General features: G+C 44.6%; 1 protein-coding gene across 2 annotated transcripts in view; it reads left to right on the top strand.

The window, feature by feature from the left end:
• YJEFN3 (YjeF N-terminal domain containing 3) overlaps window positions 1–14,666 on the top strand; it is a 39,484-nt gene extending 24,818 nt beyond the window's left edge. For both annotated transcript variants that reach the window (XM_063147001.1, XM_063147000.1), the window contains exons 5-6: window positions 6,780–6,930; window positions 14,237–14,666. In XM_063147001.1, the coding sequence (XP_063003071.1) occupies window positions 6,780–6,930; window positions 14,237–14,436 (351 nt within the window). In that variant the 3' untranslated portion in view covers window positions 14,437–14,666. The remainder of the gene's footprint in view (window positions 1–6,779; window positions 6,931–14,236) is intronic.
• Window positions 14,667–23,217: the final 8,551 nt, after the last annotated feature.

The following is a 23,217-nucleotide window of genomic DNA, read 5'->3' as shown; positions in this document are numbered from 1 at the left end:
ATACGAGTGTCTTCAACTGATTATTTAACAACATAAATATAGCGACTATTGGGCGGTATAAAAATGCAGTCAATAATAATAATAATAATAATAATAAGAAGAAGAAGAAGAAGAAGAAGAAGAAGACTTTTGATATAGGCAATGAAAAATCAAATCATCAGTAGTTCACTATGCTTGGAAATATTTATAGTTTCCCCAGATAATTACTCCAGAATCTAAATAGATAATTTAATCACTTAAACCTGAATTGTCTTATTATATTCTGGAGTAGCTAAGCATCTCTCCATTTATAATATTTATGCGACTGAAGAAGACATTAAAGTTGAAATGCATCTGGTATATTGATGACTTGCTTGAATTTCCAATAGCTTATTTTTGTTTATTATTTTATATACGTAGGAATATGTATATTCATATGTGATAATGAATTATTTTGTGTTATATTGTTTTTCATGATCCTCATATTATTTTCCAAAAATTTGCAAAATTATGTTTATTTAGGGACCAGAATTCTATTACATTTGAAAAAAAGAGAGGATTGGGCCAAATTCCCCTAGTAGTTTCTTTGTACTTTTGTGCAAATGTTCCACCCTTTTCAGCAACGCTTTTTGCCCCCAAACTAACATCTATTTTATCTTTAAAAACAGGGATTTTACTAGGCACTTAAAAGATTTGGAGTCCAGGCCCAAAGGACACAAATTAGCATAACATTTGCATGCACAGATTTATATCTCTACATGCAAATTGAGAAATAATGATAGGGTGACCACATGCCCGGATTTGTCCGGGTTTTTGATGATAAATCCGGGAGGGGGGGAAATCCGGATTTCCCTCCCCCAAAAGAGCAGCTCTAATGGGAATTAACAAAAATGCTTATAACTCCGTCATTTTTTAAGATAAAGACATGAAACTTGGCACAATGGTAGCTCTTAGGAAGGGCTTTAGTCATACCAAATTTGAAACAGATCCGTTCATCCATTGATTTTTTAGGAATGTTTTAAAAATTGAGGTTTTAAAATAATTATTTTTTAAATTGTCATTTTTAAAGATAAAGAGATGAAACTTTGCACCATGAAAGGATTTAGGTAGACCTTTAGCCACAACAAATTTGTCCGAGTTTTTGATGATAAATCCGGGAGGGGGGGGGAAAATCCGGATTTCCCCCCCCCAAAGAGCAGCTCTAATGGGAATTAACAAAAATGCTTATAACTCCGTCATTTTTTAAGATAAAGACATGAAACTTGGCACAATGGTAGCTCTTAGGAAGGGCTTTAGTCATACCAAATTTGAAACAGATCCGTTCATCCATTGATTTTTTAGCAATTTTTTAAAAATTGAGGTTTTAAAATTATTATTTTTAAAATGTTATTTTTAAAGATAAAGAGATGAAACTTGGCACCATGATTGCTCTTAACAAGGACTTTAGCTATGCCAAGTTTGAAACAGATCTGTCCAACCATTGAGTTTTAGGATTTTTTAAAAAAAGTTTGAGGTTTTAAAATTATTTTTTAAAAATAATTTTATCATGGCGACCATGTTGTCCTCCTTTTTGGTTTCCAAAATATGGTCACCCTATTTAAATTTCACAGGAGGCAAAATCAGCCAATTCACTTCTCTTTCAAATCATCTAAAATTAAATTAAGAGTGCCCTGGTAGACATCTCCTAATTAAGAGCCTGTTTTTTTAAAACAATTTGGTCCTGACTTCCTGGAAACAAAGTACAAGGAAAGTTTTTCGTTTCTGGTTCAGTACAAGAATGTCTGTGGTTTACAAAAAAACATTAGATCTGATTGGCTGACTGGCTGCTGGCAGAGGCTTCATGCTTGCATAGAGAGAGGGGGGGTCCTTTTATTCTTTTTCTTTTTCTTTTTTAAAGGCTTCAGCTTTGTAATTTTGCTAAATCTCCATGTCTGGGATGAAGCCACCCACCTGAGTCAAACGTTATTAAAAATGAAAGGATCCTTCTGGAGAGTACAAATTTAGGGATCAAATTAAACCAGATGTTGCAACTGAAAGCATAGATCACGACAAAAATAAAACAGGGCTACGTCAAACATTTGCTTTCTTGCCAACCCAAAATATTGGCAAGACGATCCCTGCTGCTGAATGTCTTTGCAAACTTTCATGCTTATTACAGCTGCTGTTCCCCTGACTGACAGCTACCCTTCCTGCGCCCCCCCACCCTTTTGCTAAGGTTTTGTTTTCTTTCACACAATACTTTCAGGCAATCAGGGATCAGATAATGAATGCAATGAGGGCCAATCAGATTTCACTCAGTGATGACATCACGGTGGGCAAATGAAATTGATTTAGAGCAGTGGTTCCCAATTAGTGGTCCATGGACCCCAGGGGGTCCACGTAACCCACCCAGGGGGTCCATGGCACCATTCACATATTCACCATTCATTTCTGGAGTCCACTGACGACGAATTCCTACCAGAAGTAAAATATAACATCACTGGGCACCTGGGTGATTTAGCGACTAGCTTCAGAGATTCCTTCCCTGCACCTAATCCTGAAAACTCCTGGAGAAGGAATCCTTTTGAATGTGGTGATGGACAACTAACAACTCTCTCTGCGGAAGAGCGAGATGCACTTGTTGACGTGACTTGTGATGGTTTCTTGAAATCATTTTTCAAAGAATATAGACCGGACCAATTCTGGGTGACGGTTTTTCCTGGTTATAAGAAGTTAGCTTTGAAACATCTAGTTCCCTTTTGTTCCACATATCTTTGTGAACAAACATTTTCGACCTTTTGTTATATGAAGAACAAGCCTAGAAATCGGCTCAATGTTGATCCAGATTTGAGATTAAAAGTAGGAAATATTGAACCGGATATGGAAGGGATTGTTCGGGACAAAAAGAGGCATGATTTCTCCCATCACATTTCGGTTTAGTAGCTGCTAGACAAGTCACAATTTGTTCGATTGTAAACTAGACGTTAGTAAAATTAAATTCGTCTTTCTATTCGTAACTAAATCATTGTCATTTTTGCATGGTACTATCACAAATATCACAAATTTTATTGTCTGTTTTTTTAGTATACCTAAAATCCTTTGCTTATTAGGGGCTACCCCTTATTTTCTCCAAAAAATTGCTTCGCACAGATAACTACCATAGAGATTTTTTTTTTCAAAAGTAGGGGGTCCATGGCTTGGCATTTGAAAAACAAGGGGTCCTCAGTACTTAGCTAATTGGGAACCACTGTTTTAGAGTGTCATCAGATGCGCGTTTTATCACACGCTAGTTACTGCCCACTCACGGTTTTTTACAATGACGTCCACCTCCTGCTCCTTTCACTCGTTTTTCCGTGGCAAAAAAAGACCCGAAAAGTCCGACTTATTTTTTTAAAGCGAAACTTGCCGCCACTTCCTGCTGTGTGCAGGAGAAGAAGCACCATAAAAACGCCCCCTGAATGGTCCACGTGGTCATTGCTATTTCCTCTTTCTCTCCCCGTGTAAAGAGATTGTTGTCATTGTGGGACGGCAGCAGGAGGCCATAGCGAGGGTAGGAAAAGCGACCCCCGGTCTGATGATGCTCTTAAAGTGATTTTTTGCAAACTGCCCTGAGAGCTTCAGTTGTGGGGCAATATATAAATGCAATAATTGAAATGAAATGAAATTTCTGAGATTGGGAATGAGGGAATTCCTCCACTTTTTGTTCCTTTTTCGCTTCAGACTTCATTCTGCCCTGCATTCACTGCCTCCTCAATTCTGGTTTAACTGGGAGAATGTCTTAAATAAATTCAGGAAATGTAGCATGTTTCAGGTTTGAGTTCATTCAGTTCTTTCCTTGTATTTTATTTATTTATTTATTTACAATATTTATATACCGTTCCCATTGAAAATTTCGGAGCGGTGTACAAGATAAAATGAAAATAAAAACAGAATAACACACTTAAAATACAGTGACTCATAGCAGGACATTAAGGAAAGGCTTCCTGGAATAATGATGTTTTCAGGAGGCGCTGAAAGGAGTACAAAGTTGGCGCCTGCCTGGCCTCCAGAGGCAGGGAGTTCCATAGGAGGGGGGCCACCACGCTGAAGGCTCTTCCCCTGGTGGACTCCAATCGGAGGATGAATCTATGTGGAACCACCAGGAGCAGACCATTATAGAGCTCCATTACACAAGCATTTTATCGCACTTTCGTCCTGCCTTGTTTACCGTTTTGTCCCATGACCCTCAGATATCATCGTCCCTCTCCTGCTGTCATCGCGCCTTTCCCCCTCCATTTTCTGTGTTTTTCTAGGGCGGGTAAAGTGCAGTATTTTTTCTCCATGCAGGACAAAACCGCCCTTCGGTCCCCGTATATTGCCGTCCCCGCGCTATGTCACAGACCCTCCTTTCTTGGGGGCATCTGCGTTGAAAACAACAGAATGACATTTAATAGGGATAAATGCCAAGTTCTACATTTAGGAAATAGAAACCAAAGGCACAGTTACAAGATGGGGGATACTTGGCTCAGCAATACCACAAACGAGAAGGATCTTGGAATTGTTGTAGATCGCAAGCTGAATATGAGCCAACAGTGCGATAGGGCTGTGTGGTAGAACCCGAAACCACGGGTTCTTGTGGTTCGCTGAGTGGTGGTCACAGACTCTCAAGACACAAATTCTCTCTCCTTATAAGATTTATTACAAGCAGCGCTGCAGGGCGGCAGTCTGAAGAACTGCCCCACAAATCCAGGAAAGGTTAACATATTTATAGGGTCAGTTCCCCTTAGATACAATGGCAGAACTTTCCCACCAATCATAATACAGCTCTGAAACACAACAACCAATGAGAACCCAAGAATTTAGGCATGTACAGAGTTTGAATGCTTCTCCGACTAGAAGATACTACATTGCCACAGGAAAAACATTTCCATCTGTTACTTTCTCGGTTATCTTGCCTTGCAGACATCCTCCACCCTCTGACTGCCGGGGTGGATACCGCTTGTCTTGTCACACAGTTTCAGCATCAACAATTCTAAAAGCAATTGCAGCATTAAAAATATGTTTTGAAAGAACAGGAAGCCATGAACTTTATGGTTTATATAGCTAAGGATTATAGGCCATTTTCCTATACCTAGGGGCATAGTAAAAGAACCAGCTTGATTTCCTCGACACGGAATAATGGGCTCAAGTGACAGGAAGCCAGATTCCGGCTGGACATCAGGAAAAACTTCCTAACTGTTAGAGCAGTATGACAATGGAACCAGTGACCTAGGGAGGTTGTGGGCTCTCCCACCATAGAGGCCTTCAAGAGGCAGCTGGACAACCATCTGTCAGGGATGCTTTACGGTGGATTCCTGCATTGAGCAGGGGGTTGGACTCGATGGCCTTGTAGGCCCCTTCTATTCTATGGTTTTATGATTCTATGAATGATGTGCCTCAAGAAAGCATGTCATTCCCTCCTGCCATGCTAATGGCAGCCTTAAAGAGGAAGGTGTGTCATTCCAGGACATTATTGAAAATGATAGAAAATCCCCCCTGACACCATGGAAAGAACAAAAACCAGGACAAATCCGGGGAAATCCTGACAGTTGGTCGCCCTATTGCTGGTGATGAATTTTATTTTGAAATTTTAGGGTTGCATCCTCTTTTCCTGCCATGTCGACCACGTTCACGTGGGCATAATAAAACAATTCCAAGAAGAAAGCAAACGGTTGTTCTATTCGCACTGAAGTTCTCCTTGTGCTGTGTTTTATGTGTGTGTGCATGTTCTCCCAAACTCAGCACGAAAGGAATCCTGACGAACTCCTGATCTTCTTTTTATTATTATTGTTGTTGTTGTTGTTGTTGTTGTTGTTAATATTTATTGCATTTATATACCGCCTCATAGCCGAAGCTCTCTGGGCAGTTCACATAAGATCAAATATTTAAAACAATATACAGATTTTTTTTTAAAAAAAACATACGATATACACATACATTTGAAACCACTGTAACAACTTTAGAAACGATGAGCTGAAAAAACGGACCCAGGCTTATTAGATATTGCTAAATGCCTGGGAGAAGAGAAAAGGCTCGACCTGGTGCCGAAAAGATGACAATGTCGGTGCCAGGCAGGCCTCGTCAGGGAGATCATTCCACAGTCTGGGGGCCACCACAGAGAAGGCCCTTTCTCTTGTTGCCACCCTCCGAGCTTCCCTCGGAGTAGGCACCCGGAGGAGGACCTTCGATGTTGAACATAGCGTTCAGGTAAGTTATTGTCGGAAAAGGCGTTCCTTCAGGTGTTGTGGTCCCAAGCCGTGTAGGGCTTTATAGGATAGAACCAGCACCTTGAATCGGGTTTGGAAACATACAGGCAGCCAATGCAAGCAGGCCAGAGTGGGTCTTATATGCTTGAACCTTCTGGTCCCAGTTATCAATCTGGCCGCTGCATTTTGCCCAAGCTGCAGCTTCCGAACCGTCTTCAAAGGCAGCCCCACGTAGAGGGCATTGCAGTAATCTAACCTGGAGGTTACCAGAGCCTGGACAACTGAAGCCAGGTTATCCCTGTCCAGATAGGGGCGTAGCTAGGCTACCAACCAAAGCTGGTAAAAGGCACTCCGTGCCACCGAGGCCACCTGAGCCTCAAATGACAGAGCTGGTTCTAGGAGGACTCCCAAGCTACGAACCTGCTCCTTCATGGGGAGGGCAACCCCATCCGGTCAGCAGAACCACCCACTAATAGCATCTCAGCCTTGTCTGGATTGAAAAATCAAAACTACCCTTCTCAAAATAGTGGTTTATCCGTGGAAGCCTCTGTAGCTGCATTGCAACCAAGTGTTCCCTTCTCCTTTCTTCCGTGGCAGGTTCAGCTAATCAGCGATGCCTACAACCTGGTGGTTGATGCCGTGCTTGGCGTGGAGGCCACGCCGGGTGAGCTGCCCGAGCCTTACAGCACGATCCTGGCAACCCTCAAGCAGATCCGGATCCCTCTCATCAGTCTGGACATCCCTTCTGGTACACCTGCCTTGATCCATTTCATAGAATCATGGAATCATAGAATAGCAGAGTTGGAAGGGGCCTACAAGGCCATCGAGTCCAACCCCCTGCTCAATGCAGGAATCCACCCTAAAGCATCCCTGACAGAGGGTTGTCCAGCTGCCTCTTGAAGGCCTCTAGTGTGGGAGAGCCCACAACCTCCCTAGGTCACTGGTTCCATTGTCGTACCATTCTAACAGACAGGAAGTTTTTCCTGATCATAGAATCATAGAACAGTAGAGTTGGAAGGGGCCTATAAGGCCATCGAGTCCAACCCCCTGCTCAATGCAGGAATCCACCCTAAAGCATCCCTGACAGATGCTTGTCCAGCTGCCTCTTGAAGGCCTCTAGTGTGGGAGAGCCCACAACCTCCCTAGGTTGTTCTCCCTGGTTCCCATAGGTGTGTTATGTCACACCCTCCTCACCCTGAATGAATCCCTCTGCTGCAGTCTCCAATCAGCTTCTTCTCTGTACCCTAGCTATGGGTTACTCTTACTGAGCCGGCCCTCCCATTGGGCAGTGAGGCGGACACCTTAGCTGGTGTTTGGTGTTGCAAAAGCCAGCAAAATTTTCCTTTTTTGGTTTGTTGTTGTATTTTCACTTCCAGAGATGGGGAGAAGCACTTGTGTTTGTTTGTTTGTCTCCGGTGACAAAATAGCTTGACCAGCCTTGGATACACACACACGCGTGTGCGCGTGTGTAAAGTGTACCATTTTCTGCTCTCCTTCAAGCAGCAAAACGTCTTGGGCCGTCTAGCCAAATCTTTGCATTGCGTGCCTATCTTAGAGGGGAGGTATTAAATTCAAACCAAGTGGCCTCCCCTCTCCATCCGTGTAACGCAGCCCATAACAACCATGTCAAAAACCAGGAAGCACTAACGCCCCGGGTAAGCAACACGATTTCCTCTTAATATAAAGACGCCGTTAAAGACAGGACACGAAAGAGCAAAAAAAGATGGAGGGAGAAGAGGAAGACGCAATCTCAGGCACCAATCCTTAAAGTTTAATGGTAGTTCTTATAACGACCAGTTAAAGCTGCAGGAGCCCTGCCCTCTTGACCAGATACAAAAGAGGGAAGGGCTCCTGCAGCTTTAACTGTTACAATGAAGAGGGGATTTCACCAGGTGCTGCATGCATACATACAAATGACACCTGCCGAAATTCCCTTTTCTACACAACTGTTAAAGCTACAGGAGCCCGGTCCACCTTTACATATGGCCACCCTACCCAAGTGCAGCTTCCAAGGGCTGCCCCACGCAAAGCACATCGCAGTAATCCAGTTCTGAGTTGCAGTCCATTCATGATGGGAAGGCACCAGGTCGGGGCAGCTTGCTCTAATGGAAAGTTTCTGCTGACACAGTTTATCAGTGTGAGTCTTTTGACACGGTTCTCTCAGGGAGCATCACCAGTTACACCTGAGTTCAGCTTAATCACTCGCCCACTTGTTTTGTCCTTCAGTCCCCTGCCAAGATCCAGCTCAGAGTCCTGGCGCAAACAGTAGCTGTCTGGATTGAGGGCTCTTTTGGAAGTCCATCGAGCTAGAATAAAGAATCCGTCTCCCTAAACCGAGACATGATGTCATGTTCAGACACGCTTTGCTGTGTCTGGCGGGTGGCAGCACAGGGCCTGGTTTCGCCATCAGGGAGAGGAATTCGCTCTGTGGAAGAATAAACAGGCAGACGTGAGAGGTCCCCCCCCTTCGCAAAAAGCTTACTTCCTACTGACAAACAGCTCAACAGCTCTACTTGATGGGGAGCAGAATTTAATTTGGGGAAAGGCCAGTGGTAGAGCTCCTCATAGGATCATAGAATAGTAGAGTTGAAAGGGCCTATAAGGCCATCAAGTCCAACCTAGGGTGACCATATGAAAAGGAGGACAGGGCTCCTGTATCTTTAACAGTTGTATTGAAAAGGGAATCTCAGCAGGAGTCATTTGTATATATGGAGAACCTTGTGAAATTTCCTCTTTATTACCACAGTTAAAGCTGTAGGTGCCCTGCCCTCTTTTAAATCTGGTCACTCTAGAATAGCTCCTGCACCATTAACTGTTGTGATGAAGAGCGAATTTCACCAGGTTTTCCATATATACAAATGAAACCTGCTGAAATTCCCTTTTCTATGCAACTGTTAAAGATACAGGAGCCCTGTCCTCCTTTTCATATGGTCACCCTAGTCCAACCCCCTGCTCATTGCAGGAATCCACCTTAAAGCATCCCTGACAGAGGGTTGTCCAGCTGCCTCCTGAATGCCTCTCATGTGGGAGAACCCACAACCTCCCTAGGTCACTGGTTCCATTGTCGCAACAGGACTTTTTTCTGATGTCCAGCGGAATCTGGCTTCCTGTAACTTGAGCCCGTTATTCCGTGTCCTGCACACTGGGATGATCGAGAAGAGATCCTGGCCCTCCTCTGTGGGACAACCTTTCAAGTTCTTGAAGAGTGCTATCATGTCTCCCCACAGCCTTCTCTTCTCAAGACTAAATATGCCCAGTTCTTTCAGTCTCTCTTCATAGGACTTGGTTGCCAGACCCCTGATCATTCTGGTTGCCCTCCTCTGAACATGCTCCAGCTTGTCTGCATCCTTAGAATCATAGAATCATAGAATAGCAGAGTTGGAAGGGGCCTACAAGGCCATCAAGTCCAACCCCCTGCTTAATGCAGGAATCCACCCTAAAGCATCCCTGACAGATGGTGCCCAGAACTGGACGCAATACTCTAGATGAGGCCTAACCAGGGCCAAATAGAGGGGAACCAGTACCTTGTGTGATTCGGAAGCTCTACTTCTATTAATGCAGCCCAAAATAGCATTTGCTTTTTCTGCAGCCACATCACGCTGTTGGCTCATATTCATCTTGTGATCTACAACCATTCAAGATCCTTCTCGTTTGTAGTATTGCTGAGCCAAGTATCGCCCATCTTGTAACTGTGCATTTGGTTTCTATTTCTTAGGTGTAGAACTTGGCATTTATCCCTATTGAATCTCATTCTGTTGTTTTCAGGCCAGCGCTCCAGCCTATCAAGATCCCTTTGAAGTTTGTTTCTGTCTTCCAGGGTATTAGCTATCCCAACCAATTTGGTGTCTTCCGCAAATTTGATAAGCGTCCCCTGCACCTCCTCGTCCAAATCATTAATAAAAAAGTTGGAGAGCACTCTCCCTTGCAAGCATGAAGTCCCAGGTTCAACCCTTTGAATTTCCACATAGCGCTGGGTGGAACAGTCTGACTGAGACACTTGACAGCTGCTGCCAGTCAGAGCAGAACATGAGTGGGAGGACGTCACTGCGTTTGCCAACTTGGGGTATCTCGTTGACCACTGTGGGAACAGAATGCTGCACTAGCAAAGCCTGCGGTCTGATCCATCAGGGCTCTTCTCATGTTCTTAAAACGTTGTTATTTGCTGCCACAAGGTGTTGCGTTGTGTTTCCAAGCCCTCCCACGGCTGTGAGAGACAATAAAGTGGTCTGCCAAGTAATCCACAAAGCTTTATTCAACAAATAAACATCTCTTCGCACCTGAAGGGAGGTTAAACGCTAGGAACTTTCCTCTAGGCTAAAACTTGGCGAACTATTATTATTATTATTATTATTATTATTATTATTATTATTATTATTATTATATTTATTTGTATCCCGCCTTTTGCCCAATGCTGGGCCTCAAGGCGGCCTTACAAAGTTTAAAATATACATGGGGGGGGGGGGAGGGAAACAAAACCATAAACAATTAAAAAATACACAACAAAATTATAAAATTAACTAAGCAAGACAATTGTCCTTTCAACAAAAGGGAAGGTCTTTTCCCTGAGTCCCTTTCATTTCAGGGAGGATTCCTTGGAAGAAGCCTTTGGTGTGAAGCTAGCTGAGCTGATGGCCTGTCGCCTTCTTTTAGCTCCGCCCGTTTGAATCTTCAGCGGACTCTAGGATCGGTCAGCTCTGAAGTCCCTTCCCCCTCTGAGGATTGCTGAGTTCCCACAGACTCTGAGTTGTTAACGTTTTTACTGATAAAGTCCAGTGAAGGTTCCCCCCTTTCCTGTGTAGGCTGGCTCATTTCTAGTCCTGTTTCTTCTGGTTCAGAATCTGTCTCTGGCCACAGCTAGACCTAAGGTTTATCCTGGGATCATCCAGGGTTCGCCCCTGCTTGAGCACTGGATCCCCTGTGTGTCACCTAGATGAACAGATTTGACCCCTGAACGATACAGGGATAAACCTTAGGTCTAGCTATGGCCCCAGATTGATAGTCTGAAACTCCTTCCCCCACACTAAGGGGAACAGGCCTGATCATGACATTGTCTTATGGTGATGACCATTGTCTTAGAGCAAGCTTTAAGGATTGGGTCCCCCACCTTTTGGAGCTGCTGGGCACATCTGGATTTTTGAGAACATTCTAGATATGAGAGCACTTTCACAAAATGGCTGCCATGAGGGGTGTGTGGCCATTCACAGCCGCCATCATGGGTGAGGCCAGTCACAAAACATCCATTTCCCAAGAAGCAAATTGATGAGGTCAAAAGAAAGCTTGCAAAGAACCTAATTACAAAAGTGGGGTCTGAGTTCCAAATGCAGTAAAGAGGGGAGAGGGAGGAGTTCCAAAATACAAAACCACTTTTCTGGACCTACATTTTTCAGCTCCAGCATCCATTTCTCAGACAGCAAACTGATGAGACAAGCAACTTAGTCAAGAAACTGTAGAAGGCAGAGGTGAGATCTGAGCTACAAATGCCAAGTCGTATCATTGCCACTACAAAGGCAACAAAATACCTATTCACAGAGGGGAAACCGGTGATGCTCAGAGAAACACATGCACCTGTAGCACACATACACATCAAACATCTACTCACACCAAAAAAATAACCCCAAGGCAAAACATACACACCATGCACAGGAAAAAAACCCCACAGGCAGAAATACACACATGCAAAAAAAAAAAAGCCTAGGCAACACACACACACACACGAATGTATATATACCACGACCACCAGACAAAATGCTGACTACACACACCTCAGGCCAAGAGGGATAAATGCCAAGTTCTACAAAAGAAACCAAATGCACAGTTACAAGATGGGGGATTCTTGGAACAGCAATACTACAAGCGAGAAGGATCTTGGAATTGTTGTAGATCACAAGCTGAATATGAGCCAACAGTGCGATATGGCTGCAAGAAAGGCAAATGCTATTTTGGGTTCCTCTCTATTTGGCCCTGGTTAGGCCTCATCTAGAGTGTTGTGTCCAGTTCTGGGCTCCACACTTCAAGAAGGATGCAGACAAGCTGGAGCGTGTTCAGAAGAGGGCAACCAGGATGATCAGAGGTCTAGAAACAAAGCCCTATGAAGAGAGACTGAAAGAACTGGGCATGTTTAGCCTGGAGAAGAGAAGATTGAGGAGAGAGATGATAGCACTTTTCAAATACTTAAAAGAATGTCACACAGACGAGGGCCAGAATCTCTTCTCGATCCTCCCAGAGTGCAGGACACGGAATAACGGGCTCAAGTTAAAGGAAGCCAGATTCCGGCTGGACATCAGGAAAAACTTCCTGACTGTTAGAGCAGTACGACAATGGAATCAGTGACCTAGGGAGGTGGTGGGCTCTCCCACACTTGAGGCCTTCAAGAGGCAGCTGGACAACCATCTGTCAGGGATGCTTTAGGGTGGATTCCTGCATTGAGCAGAGGGTTGGACTCGATGGCCTTGTAGGTCCCTTCCAACTCTGCTATTCTATGATTCTGTGATTCATTCTTAGAAATAAAGATGGCAGTGGAGGCTCGCACATCACTTTGCAGCATGCCAGCCTCCCAGCTGATTTTTAAAAAACAATTCTTAAAAGTTTAAAATAAGAAAAGAAAAGAGCCGGGAGCCTGGTGGGTTCCAAGGGATGTGTCTGGGGGTACATTGGAGCCTATGGGCACCACGTCGGGAGGCCCAGCATTCCAGAAATTAATGAACCAGGCTATTTGCCATGATAACATAATTTTTTGGCTCTGACTCATTATTATTATTATTATTTATTTATTTGTTTATATAGCACCATCAATGTACATGGTCATGTTGTTCCTGCAAGCAAGTAATTGCCAGTGTTGCTAATGTGATGCTGATCTAGGTTGTAGGAAAATACTTAATTTAATCTAGCCGGGGGGCCCTTAAATACTTCTACATCTATCAGTGGCTATTAATTTTAGTTAAATGGAGCCTCCACGCACAGGGGTGGTCTATCTTCAATTACCAAATGTTGGGGACAAGCAACAAGGGAGGCTTTCTGGCAGCATCTGCTGGAGCCAGGCTGACGGTTTAGTTGGTGCCATCCGGCAGAACTCTTCGGACGTTTGCTTCTGTGTCTGTTTATTTTACTCCCTTAAATATGTATAAGCTACTTTTCTGGACCAAATCCATCCAAGATGACAAAGAAAACACAAGCACAAAAATACAACCATATGATATAATGCCTCCTCCCATATGCACCTGCCCAGACCCTAAGGTCATCCTCAGTGGTCCTTCTCCGTGAGCCCCTGCCAAAGGAAGTAAGGCAGGTGGCTACCAGGAGCAGGGCCTTCTCTGCTGTGGCACCCTGGCTGTGGAAGGAGCTCCCTAAGGAGGTTCGCCTGGCATCTGCCAGGCGAAGACCTTTTTATTCTAGGAAAGCTGAGCGAAGGAAGATAGATGCTTTTGAACTGGGGTGTTGGAGGAAAATTCTGAGAGTGCCTTGGACTGCAAGAAGATCAAACCAGTCCATACTCCAGGAAATAAAGCCAGACTGCTCACTTGAGGGAATGGTATTAAAGGCAAAACTGAAGTACTTTGGCCACATAATGAGAAGACAGGATACCCTGGAGAAGAGGGAAAGTGGAAGGCAAAAGGAAGAGGGGCCGACCAAGGGCAAGATGGATGGATGATATTTTGGAGGTGACAGGCTTGACCTTGGGGGAGCTAGGGGTGGCAACGGCCGACAGAAAGCTCTGGCGTGGGCTGGTCCATGAAGTCACAAAGAGTCGGAAGCGACTGAACGAATAAACAACAACAAATTTTAACAGTCTATAAATTAATGTCAACTTTGCTGTTTTGAATTTGTATTTTAAACTTGTATTTCTGCCCTGCTGCTGATTTTATCCTGGTGGTGCTTTTAAATTGTATTTTATATCGTGTTTCGTTTTGTACTTTGGACGGTTTTAATTTTTGTGAACCGCCCAGAGAGCTTCGGCTATTGGGCGGTGTCGAAAATGCAATAAATAAATAAGTCATTAAAATCAAAAGTTTTCTTTGAAATGCACGTTCTCAATCCGTTTCTTTTTCTTTCGCCAGGGTGGGATGCAGAGAGAGGCAGCACTGATGGGATCAGCCCCGACGTCCTGGTCTCCTTGGCGGCCCCCAAGCAGTGCGCCACGCGATTTATTGGCAAGCACCATCTTGTGGCCGGCCGGTTCCTGCCTTACGACGTGCAGAAGAAATTCGAACTGAATTTGCCGGAGTACCCTGGCACGGAATGTGTGGTTTCTCTTTGAAGACCCAGCGGCATGTGGCCCGTGGCAGCTTTGGGGTTTCTCTCCACCCAAAGAACGCTCCGTTTGCTTATCTCAAACGGCATGACTTCCTGAAGTCCCCAGTATTAACCAATTCCGTATCTAGACGTTGGAATGTAGCTAAAGGCTAGAATAGGGTGTTAAATATGTCAAGAAAGCCACCTGGCGATGCAGTACAGGGGACCTCTGGATATTAAATTATAAAACTAATGTGTAAATGCCTTTAAAAATAACTTTTAAATGATTCCCATTAAATTTTCAACCCATATTTTATATTAGGCTCAAAGCAGAGGGGTGTGTGTGTGTGTTTTTCCTTTCTTGGATATTTTTCTCTGTTAAAACCATGCCTTTTTCTCTCCCCTTTTCTTCCCCTCCGCTTTCTCGAAAAGCTCCATCCCACAAGCGTTTTATTGCACGCTCGTTCCAGGGCCCTCACGGAGTTTGCTCGGGTCCCTCCCATGACGTTGTCTGCCTCCCGCGTGCCTTCTGCTCCTTCGATCTCTTCTCGATCCTCCCAGAGTGCAGGACACGGAATAATGGGCTCAAGTGACAGGAAGCCAGGGATGATCAGGGGTCTGGAAACAAAGCCCTGTGAGGAGAGACTGAAAGAACTGGGCATGTTGAGCCTGGAGAAGAGAAGATGGAGGGGAGACATGATAGCACTCTTCAAATACTGAAAAGGTTGTTACACAGAGGAGGGCCAGGATCTCTTCTCGAGCATCCCAGAGTGCAGGACACAGAATAACGGGCTCAAGTGACAGGAAGCCAGATTCCAGCTGGACATCAGGAAAAACTTCCTGACTGTTAGAGCAGCACGACAACGGAACCAGTGACCTAGGGAGGTTGTGGGCTCTCCCACCCTAGAGGGATTCAAGAGGCAGCTGGACAACCATCTGTCAGGGATGCTTTAGGGTGGATTCCTGCATGGAGCAGGGGTTGGACCTGATGGCCTTATAGGCCCCTTCCAACTCTACTATTCTATGATTCTGGCCTTCCTTGTGCGACAAAAAAACCCTAATTTAGTCCGATGTATTTTTAATCACTGTTCTCTCCTGTGTGTTCAGGAGAAACAACGCCATTAGAACAGTGGACTGAATGAGCCTCTTGCTCGTTGGGTACTTCCTCTTTTGAAAGAGGAAGTAACTTGAGGAAGGAAAACACGGGCGGAGAAGTGTGGCAGGGAGCGTGTTAACCCCCGGTGTGATGGAGCTTTCTGAGTATCATCAGACGAGCGTTTTATCACACACTCACCACTTACAGATGTTCGCAGGTTCTTTTGGCCACGCCGTCTGCCTCCCATGCGTCTTCCGCTCCTTCTTGCCTTGTTTCCGTTACAAAATAGATCTTGGTAAATCCTTTTTTTGGGGGGGGGGGAAACGAAATGAGCCGCCATTTCCTGCTGTGTGCAGGAAAAGCGGCGCTATAAAAACGCTCTCCTGAATGGGCCATGTGGTCGTTGTTGACTTCCTCTTTTTTCTCCTGTGTGAAGAAAGAAGAAGTATTGTGGAACAGAAGCTGGAGGGGGGGAGGAAGCAACACTAAGGAAACCCAATTTTCCCCCGTGGTCATCCTTTCCGTGGCTGGGGCACATCCAATGGGCAGAGGCAGTGGATTGATCTACAGGAACCTGCACTACTTTATTATTATTTATTTAGCACCATCAACGTACATGGTGCTGTACATAGTAAAAGAATAAAAACAGCAACACCCTGCCCCATAGGCTTACATTCTAATAAAATCGTAATAAAACAATAAGAGAGGGAAGATAACTCACCAAATAGGCACAAGGGACAATAAAATGAACAGTGTTGAAAGTAAGAACAAAGCCAAGTGCTAAAAGCTGTAGAAAAAAGAAAAAGTTTTCAATTCAGCTTTAAAAACAGTCATTGAACTTGTGTTCCGCAAATGCTCCGGAAGAGAGTTCCAGGCGTAAGGGGCAGAGATTGAAAATGGACGAAGCCGAGCAAGAGAACTCGAGACCCTTGGGGGTGGGGGAAGAAACACGGCATTCGATGAGCGAGGAGCACGAGGGGGGCAATAATATGAGATGTGTGAAGAAAGATTTATTTATTATTTTATTTTATTTATTTATTTATTACACTTATATACCGCTCCCATAGCCAGGGCTCTCTGGGCGCTTTGGACAGGACGGAGCTAGGATGGATAGGACGGAGTTTAGATAGGACGAAGAGAAGATTGAGGGGAGACATGAGAGCACTCTTCAAAGACTTAAAAAGTTGTCACACAGAGGAGGGCCAGGATCTCTTCTCGATCCTTCCAGAGTGCAGGACATGGAATAACAGGCTCAAGTTAAAGGAAGCCCGATTCCAGCTGGACATCCGGAAAAACTTCCTGACTGTTAGAGCAGTGCGACAATGGAATCAGTGACCTAGGGAAGTTGTGGGCTCTCCCACGCTAGAGGCCTTCAAGAGGCAGCTGGACAAGCATCTGTCGGGGATGCTTTAGGGTGGATTCCTGCATTGAGCAGGGGGTTGGACTCGATGGCCTTGTAGGCCCCTTCCAACTCTGCTATTCTAAGATTCTATGATTCTATGAGCTAGACCGTGACAAGCTTTGAAAGTCAACGGGAGAAGCTTATATTGGATTCTGAGGTGAATTGGAAGCCATTGAAGAGATTTCAGGAGTGGAGTGACATGATCAAAGCGATGAGCCAAGAAGATGATCTTAGCAGCCGAGGGGTGAATAGAAATGAAAAAATTGATGTGAGAAGAAGGAAATTCTTTATTTCAAATACTTCCCCCCTCCCCTCAACACACTTTCAGACCAATATCCTCACAGGGTAGTTTAGGATCATAATACCATTATTATTATTATTATTTATTTATTTATTTATTTATTTATTTATTTATTTATATAGCACCATCAACGTACATGGTGCTGTACAGAGTAAAACAGTAAATAGCAAGACCCTGCCGCATAGGCTTACATTCTAATAAAATCATAATAAAACAATAAGGAGGGGAAGAGAATGCAAACAGGCACAGGGTAGGGTAAACAGGCACAGGGTAGGGTAAACAGGCACAGGGTAGGGTAAACAGGCACTGCGTAGGGTAAAACTAACAGTATAAAGTCAGAACCATAATACCATAATACCATAATTTATGGTATTGAATACCATAAATTCAATTTATACAGATAAAAACTTTAGTTAGGAACAAACAGCTCACAGAATTGTCTTCTGCCCCTATTTTGGACAGGACTTTCCCAATGGTTTCTAGAGGATGAGACCCACCACTGGCAGTGGCAGCACGTTTTTCTCCCCCCCCCCCAAAGGGCTCTTTCATTTTGTTTTTTTGCTGCCATTGCAAGTGCCAGCAGCTATGACTTGAGTTGGCAGCCTGGCCACGATTCCACATGCTCCACAATACCCCCGGTTTAGTGAGGGGAGGTAGAAGCTGCCACGAAGAAAACTGGAAGAGAAAAAGAAGGGGCGAGAAAAAGAAAAGTCCAAACGAATATATCTTCTGAGAAACGTTGGCTCTCTTGAATGCTGTCATGTCTAAACCTACTGCCCCTGTTTTGGGAGAAGATGTTTCAAGTAATCAATCAGACTCAAATTCGGAAATAGAGGAGGTGGCGCCAGACACCAGCCAGCCTGGACCAGTGGGGGCGGAAGCTCTCACGGGCGATTCCTCAGTTGGGAGTCAGCCCTCTCCAGAGCTTATCTCCTCAAGGCCAAACCCTACACACTCGGTGGGAAGTGAGGTTTCTTCCGGAGGTGAGCATCCTGACAAGCTAGCTGATGCTAGGGAAGCTCAAATGCACAGGGCGGAAGGAAGGTGTGAGAAAGTCGGTTCGATTTCGCCAGAACCTGCCTCCGCACCAGGCGCTCTGAAGTTACAGGCATTTGGGAAGTGGCTTCCTATTCTTCTTGAACAGACAATTGTCTTGCTTAGTTTGCATAGTTTTGCCTGGGCGGAATTTTCCAAGAGATTAGACTCTCTTCAGGTAGAAGAGATGTTTGCTGCTTAATAAAAGCTTTGAGGATTATTTAGCAAGCCTCCTCGTTTGCCATCCTTCGAAAGTAAGAGCGTTCTGAGAAACACGACACATGCCGGACCAAAGTCAGCATGAAATCTTGTATGGGGCAGCTGCTGAAGGCAACGTTTTCAGGCCCTCTTTGAAGGCAAACAAAGAGTGGACACGGAGTAGAGTGCATTGCCGTAATCTAATCTGGAGGTTACCGGAGCATAGACAACTGAAGCCAGGTTATCCCTGGCCAGATAGGGGCGTAGCTGGGCCACCAACGAAAGCTGGTAGAAAGTACTCTGTGCCACGAGGCCACCTGAGCCTCAAGTGACAGAGATGGCTCTAGGAGGACCCCCAAGCTACGAACCTGGTCTTTCAGGGGGAGGGCAACCCCATCCAGAACAGGTTGAGCACCCACCATCCGGTCATTTAATACAGCGATTCTTTCTGAATTTGCATCTATACATAAAAACTAGCACATGCCACTTTTATGCAAACCTGTGTCCTCTTTTGTTCGCTTTCGGAGTGCTGCTGCTGCATTTCCCCCCTCCTTTTTTTTTTTTAGTGATGTGTAAGCAGCCACTACCTGCTACACAAAATTCGCTTGTGGAGTTTGCTGCCACAGGCCGGGCTGGTTTCTACAAGCTTAGAAGCTTTAAAACGGTGGGGGTGGGGTCGGGTTACACAAATAGCTTCATTCCATGTACTTGTTTCCCTCGAATTATCCCCTACAGTGTTTAGCTGTCGTTGTTGTTGCTAACTAAATCACACCCCGGGCGGCAGCGCTCCCAGGAGGGAATCTACACGTCGTACTGAAGGCGCTTGCATGCGCCCCCAAAACGATGGTGTAGATTCCTGCCTACCTGCAGCCCAGAAGAGACGGAGGAGGAGGCGGCTGGGGAATCCAGTCATGTCCTTGCCGCCGCCGCCGCCTCCCCGCCAGCCTCCTGCTGCCAGGGTAAGAGCGACCCAGGTCGGAGAGTTCCGCCAAGCTCTCTGACCCGGGTCGCTCTTACCCCGGCAGCAGGAAGCCGGCGGGGAGGCGGCGGCGGCGGCAAGGACGCGGCTGGATTCCCCAGCCGCCTCCTCCTCCGTCTCTTCTGGGCTGCAGGTAGGCAGGAATCTACACCATCGTTTTGGGGGCGTACTGGGGGCGCATGCAAGCGCCTTCAGTACGACGTGTAGATTCCCTCTAAGATCCTTTGCATACCAGGAAATGGGTTTAAGGGGGGAAATGTAAAAAATCATTAAAAAATCAACAGATGATTTTTTTCAATTCAATTTTTTTCCAATTCAAATCCAATTCAAATTTGGTGTGCTTAAAGCTCTCCTTAATATCTATTACTGTGCCAATTTTGGTGTCTTTATCATTAAAGCTTATGCAGATGTAAGCATTTGTTTAATTTTTCTTTAAACATGTCAAATCCTGCTCCTGTGCCCCCAGTGCTCGGAGAACAACAAATGATTAGCTCCAAAAGTAGTACCAAAATAGGTCGGGTCTTTTGCCTTTGAAGCACAATTAAAGCAGGATGCATGGGAGTACTGCATAGTCAAAGCAGATTATAAACTGGAAAACTTCAGAGTACTTCACAATAAAAGCAGATTATAAACTGGAAAACTTCTGAGCCCTTTGCATGCAATTCGCAGTGATTGCACAGTATAATGCTGGTGTGATAAAGCTCAAATTCACCAGGGATACCTCTATCAAGGGCTATATTAAATGGAGCCTCCAAGTCCTGACGAAGTCTAGCTCAATATCAAATACTGGGGACAAGCGACAGGGGTTCAGACCCATTTAGAGATGCCATCAAAGTCTGAGGTGAAGTGTGGAAGATGCAGCTTTAGAGGCAGAAACTTCCGTAGGCTTTTCAAGAGCCTAAAAATGTCGTGTTTCTCAGAAACCTCCTGCTTTCGATGGGAGACAAATGACGAAGCCTGCTAGGTAATCCACAAAGCTTTTATTAAGCAGCAAACATCTCTTCTACCTGAAGAGAGTCTAATCTCTTGGAAACGTCCCCCTAGGCAAAACTATGCAAACTAAGCGAGACAATTGTCCAACTAAGGAGAACAGGAAGCCCCTTCCCAAATGCCCGTAACTTCAGAGAGCTTGGTGTGGAGGCAGGTTCTGGCGCAATCCTAGTCAGACTGACTTTCTCACACCTTCCTTCCGCTCTGTGCATTTTAGCTTCTGGTGGACCCTAGCATCAGCTAGCTTGTCGGGGCGCTCTCCTCTGGAAGAAAGCTCACTTCCCACTGAGTGTGTAGGATTTGGCCTTGAGGAGATAAGCTCTGGAGAGGGCTGACTCCCAGCTGGGGAATCGCCTGTGAGAGCTTCCTCCCCCACTGGTCCAGGCTGGCTGGTGTCTGGCACCTTCTCCTCTAGGTCCAAATCTGATTCTGATTGATTACTTGAAACACCTTCGCCCAAAACAGAGGCAGTAGGGTTAGCCATGATATCCTTTTTGAGCTGGGAAGACCCTAACAGTACTTGGTGTGAATATAAATCTGTTCTGATCCTGGCCTTCTAAAAAATGTCAGTTCCCCTTGCAGTCACGGAGGCTGGGTCTAAAAGAAAAAAAGGCTATTAAAATGATGGCTTCAGATGAGATATCTGTGTTCCAAAATCCGCCCCCCCATCCCCGCCCAAGGAAAACAACACACACACACGATTTCCAGACCACATCCGTAATGAGAGCTCTGCAGTGTGGTCTTCCTCTGCATTCGCTCATCATGCTTTTATTGACTCCTCTCGTCCTTCCAAGAAGCATCCAATTTTAGCAGCCCAAACTATAAAGGCTACTGTTGAAATGCTCCCAAAAATAATAATGAAAAAAACAAAAACAGCCTGATATTCTTCCAGCGCTGCTCATGCTGACAAGTTTTGGGTTCTCCGTGTGTGTTTTTTTACTTCCCGGTCCAGGCTTTGCTTTCCAAGAGGCATCCAAAAACCAAGGGAAGGCAGAGTGGGGGGCACGGCTCCTATATAGACTTGCTGTCCTTCTCCACTCCAGTTCCAAAGCAAACTGCTGTTCTGAGACGTGGTTGGCATCTCTGCCCTAAAAACTCCCCTGAAAGTTTGCAAGCACGGCATCTGATTCCGTACTCCCACTACCCAAACGCCCAGGCTGGAGTGATGCTAGGACTACAGTTGATTCTTTTTTCCTTCTTCCTTCTGTTTGACTGCATCTCAGCTCAAGGTAATTCTTGTTTATTTCTGATGTTGATGCATGAAATTGGGGGTGGGGGTGGGGGGCATTGCACAGGTGCAGAAAGGTGTGGATGAGAATCTCCAAACAGCAGAGGGTGATTTGGCATTCTGGTTCTCTCTCTTTCTATCCTTCCTCTCCTAACCTTTTCGTCACCGTGTGGGTCAGGACGACTCTCAGATCTGAAAATCTACACTGCTGTTAGGAGCATTTTGGGGGCAAAAATGGTGAAAGGCAGTTGCGAAAGCCCGTGGTATTGCTCACATTCATGGAAGGTCAATAAAAATGGCTAATAATAATAATAATAATAATAATAATAATAATAATAATAATAAATTTATTTCTTACCCACCTCTCCATTTTGATTGAGGCAGGGGACAACAGTAAGTATAAGAGACATAAAATACTGATTAAAAACGCAGTAGACATTGTTTTTTTTTAATTTTTATTTATTTTGAATTTTATAACACATACAATAATCACACTACATTAACTCAATATACCACAATAATGATTTTTTTAAAAAAACGTATTAAAATAATATAGTATTATCCCATGCAGTATACATTGTTAAACATCCTAAAAAGCATCCTAAAAGCATCCTAAAATTAATAATTATTAATAATAGGGAGACCACATGATATGGAGGAAGCAGAAAGAGAGAGTTTTTTTCTCTCTCCTTTCTCCCTTCAGGATAATACCAGCACATGCAGTCACCCGATTAAATTAATGGACAGGTCACCCGATGGAATTAATTGACAAAAGGACTTCTTTAGACAATTAGGGGTTCATCAGATTAGCGTTTTATCATGCGCTCGTTACTGCTCACTCAGGGTTTTCACGTGTCCTTTATTTATTTATTTATTTATTGCATTTTTATACCATAGAATCATAGAATAGGAAAGTTGGAAGGGACCTACAAGGCCATCTAGTCCAACCCTCTGCTCAATGCAGGAATCCACCCTAAAGCATCCCTGACAGATGGTTGTCCAGCTGCCTCTTGAATGCCTCTAGTGTGGGAGAGCCCACAACCTCCCTAGGTAACTGATTCCACTGTCGCACTGCTCTAACAGTCAGGAAGTTTTTCCTGATGTCCAGCTGGAATCTGGCTTCCTTTAACTTGAGCCCATTATTCCGTGTCCTGCACTCTGTGCGGATCGAGAAGAGATCCTGGCCCTCCTCTGTGTGATAACCTTTTAAGTATTTGAAGAGTGCTATCATGTCTCCCTTAATAGCTGAAGCTCCCTGGGCGGTTCACAAAAATTAAACCCATTCAAAGTATGAAACAAACAGTATGAAAACATGATATAAAATACAATATAAGAGCACAATTTGTAAACCGCCCAGAGAACTTCGGCTATTGGGCGGTATCGAGATGCAATAAATAAATAAAATCAGCAGCCGTGCAGAAATTCAAATTTAAAATACAGATTCAAAACAGCCAAGTTCAAATTAAATGTATAGACGGTTAAAATGCTGAGAGAATAAAAAGGTCTTCACACGGGCCAGATCTGCACCAAACAGGATATAACACTTTGAAAACGTTTTGAAAACTGTATATTAAAGT

Source organism: Elgaria multicarinata, chromosome 23 (genome assembly GCF_023053635.1).
Source record: "Elgaria multicarinata webbii isolate HBS135686 ecotype San Diego chromosome 23, rElgMul1.1.pri, whole genome shotgun sequence".
Taxonomy (NCBI): domain Eukaryota; kingdom Metazoa; phylum Chordata; class Lepidosauria; order Squamata; family Anguidae; genus Elgaria; species Elgaria multicarinata.
Note: the sequence above shows the minus strand (reverse complement) of the source record. Positions and strands in the feature narration are given on the sequence as shown.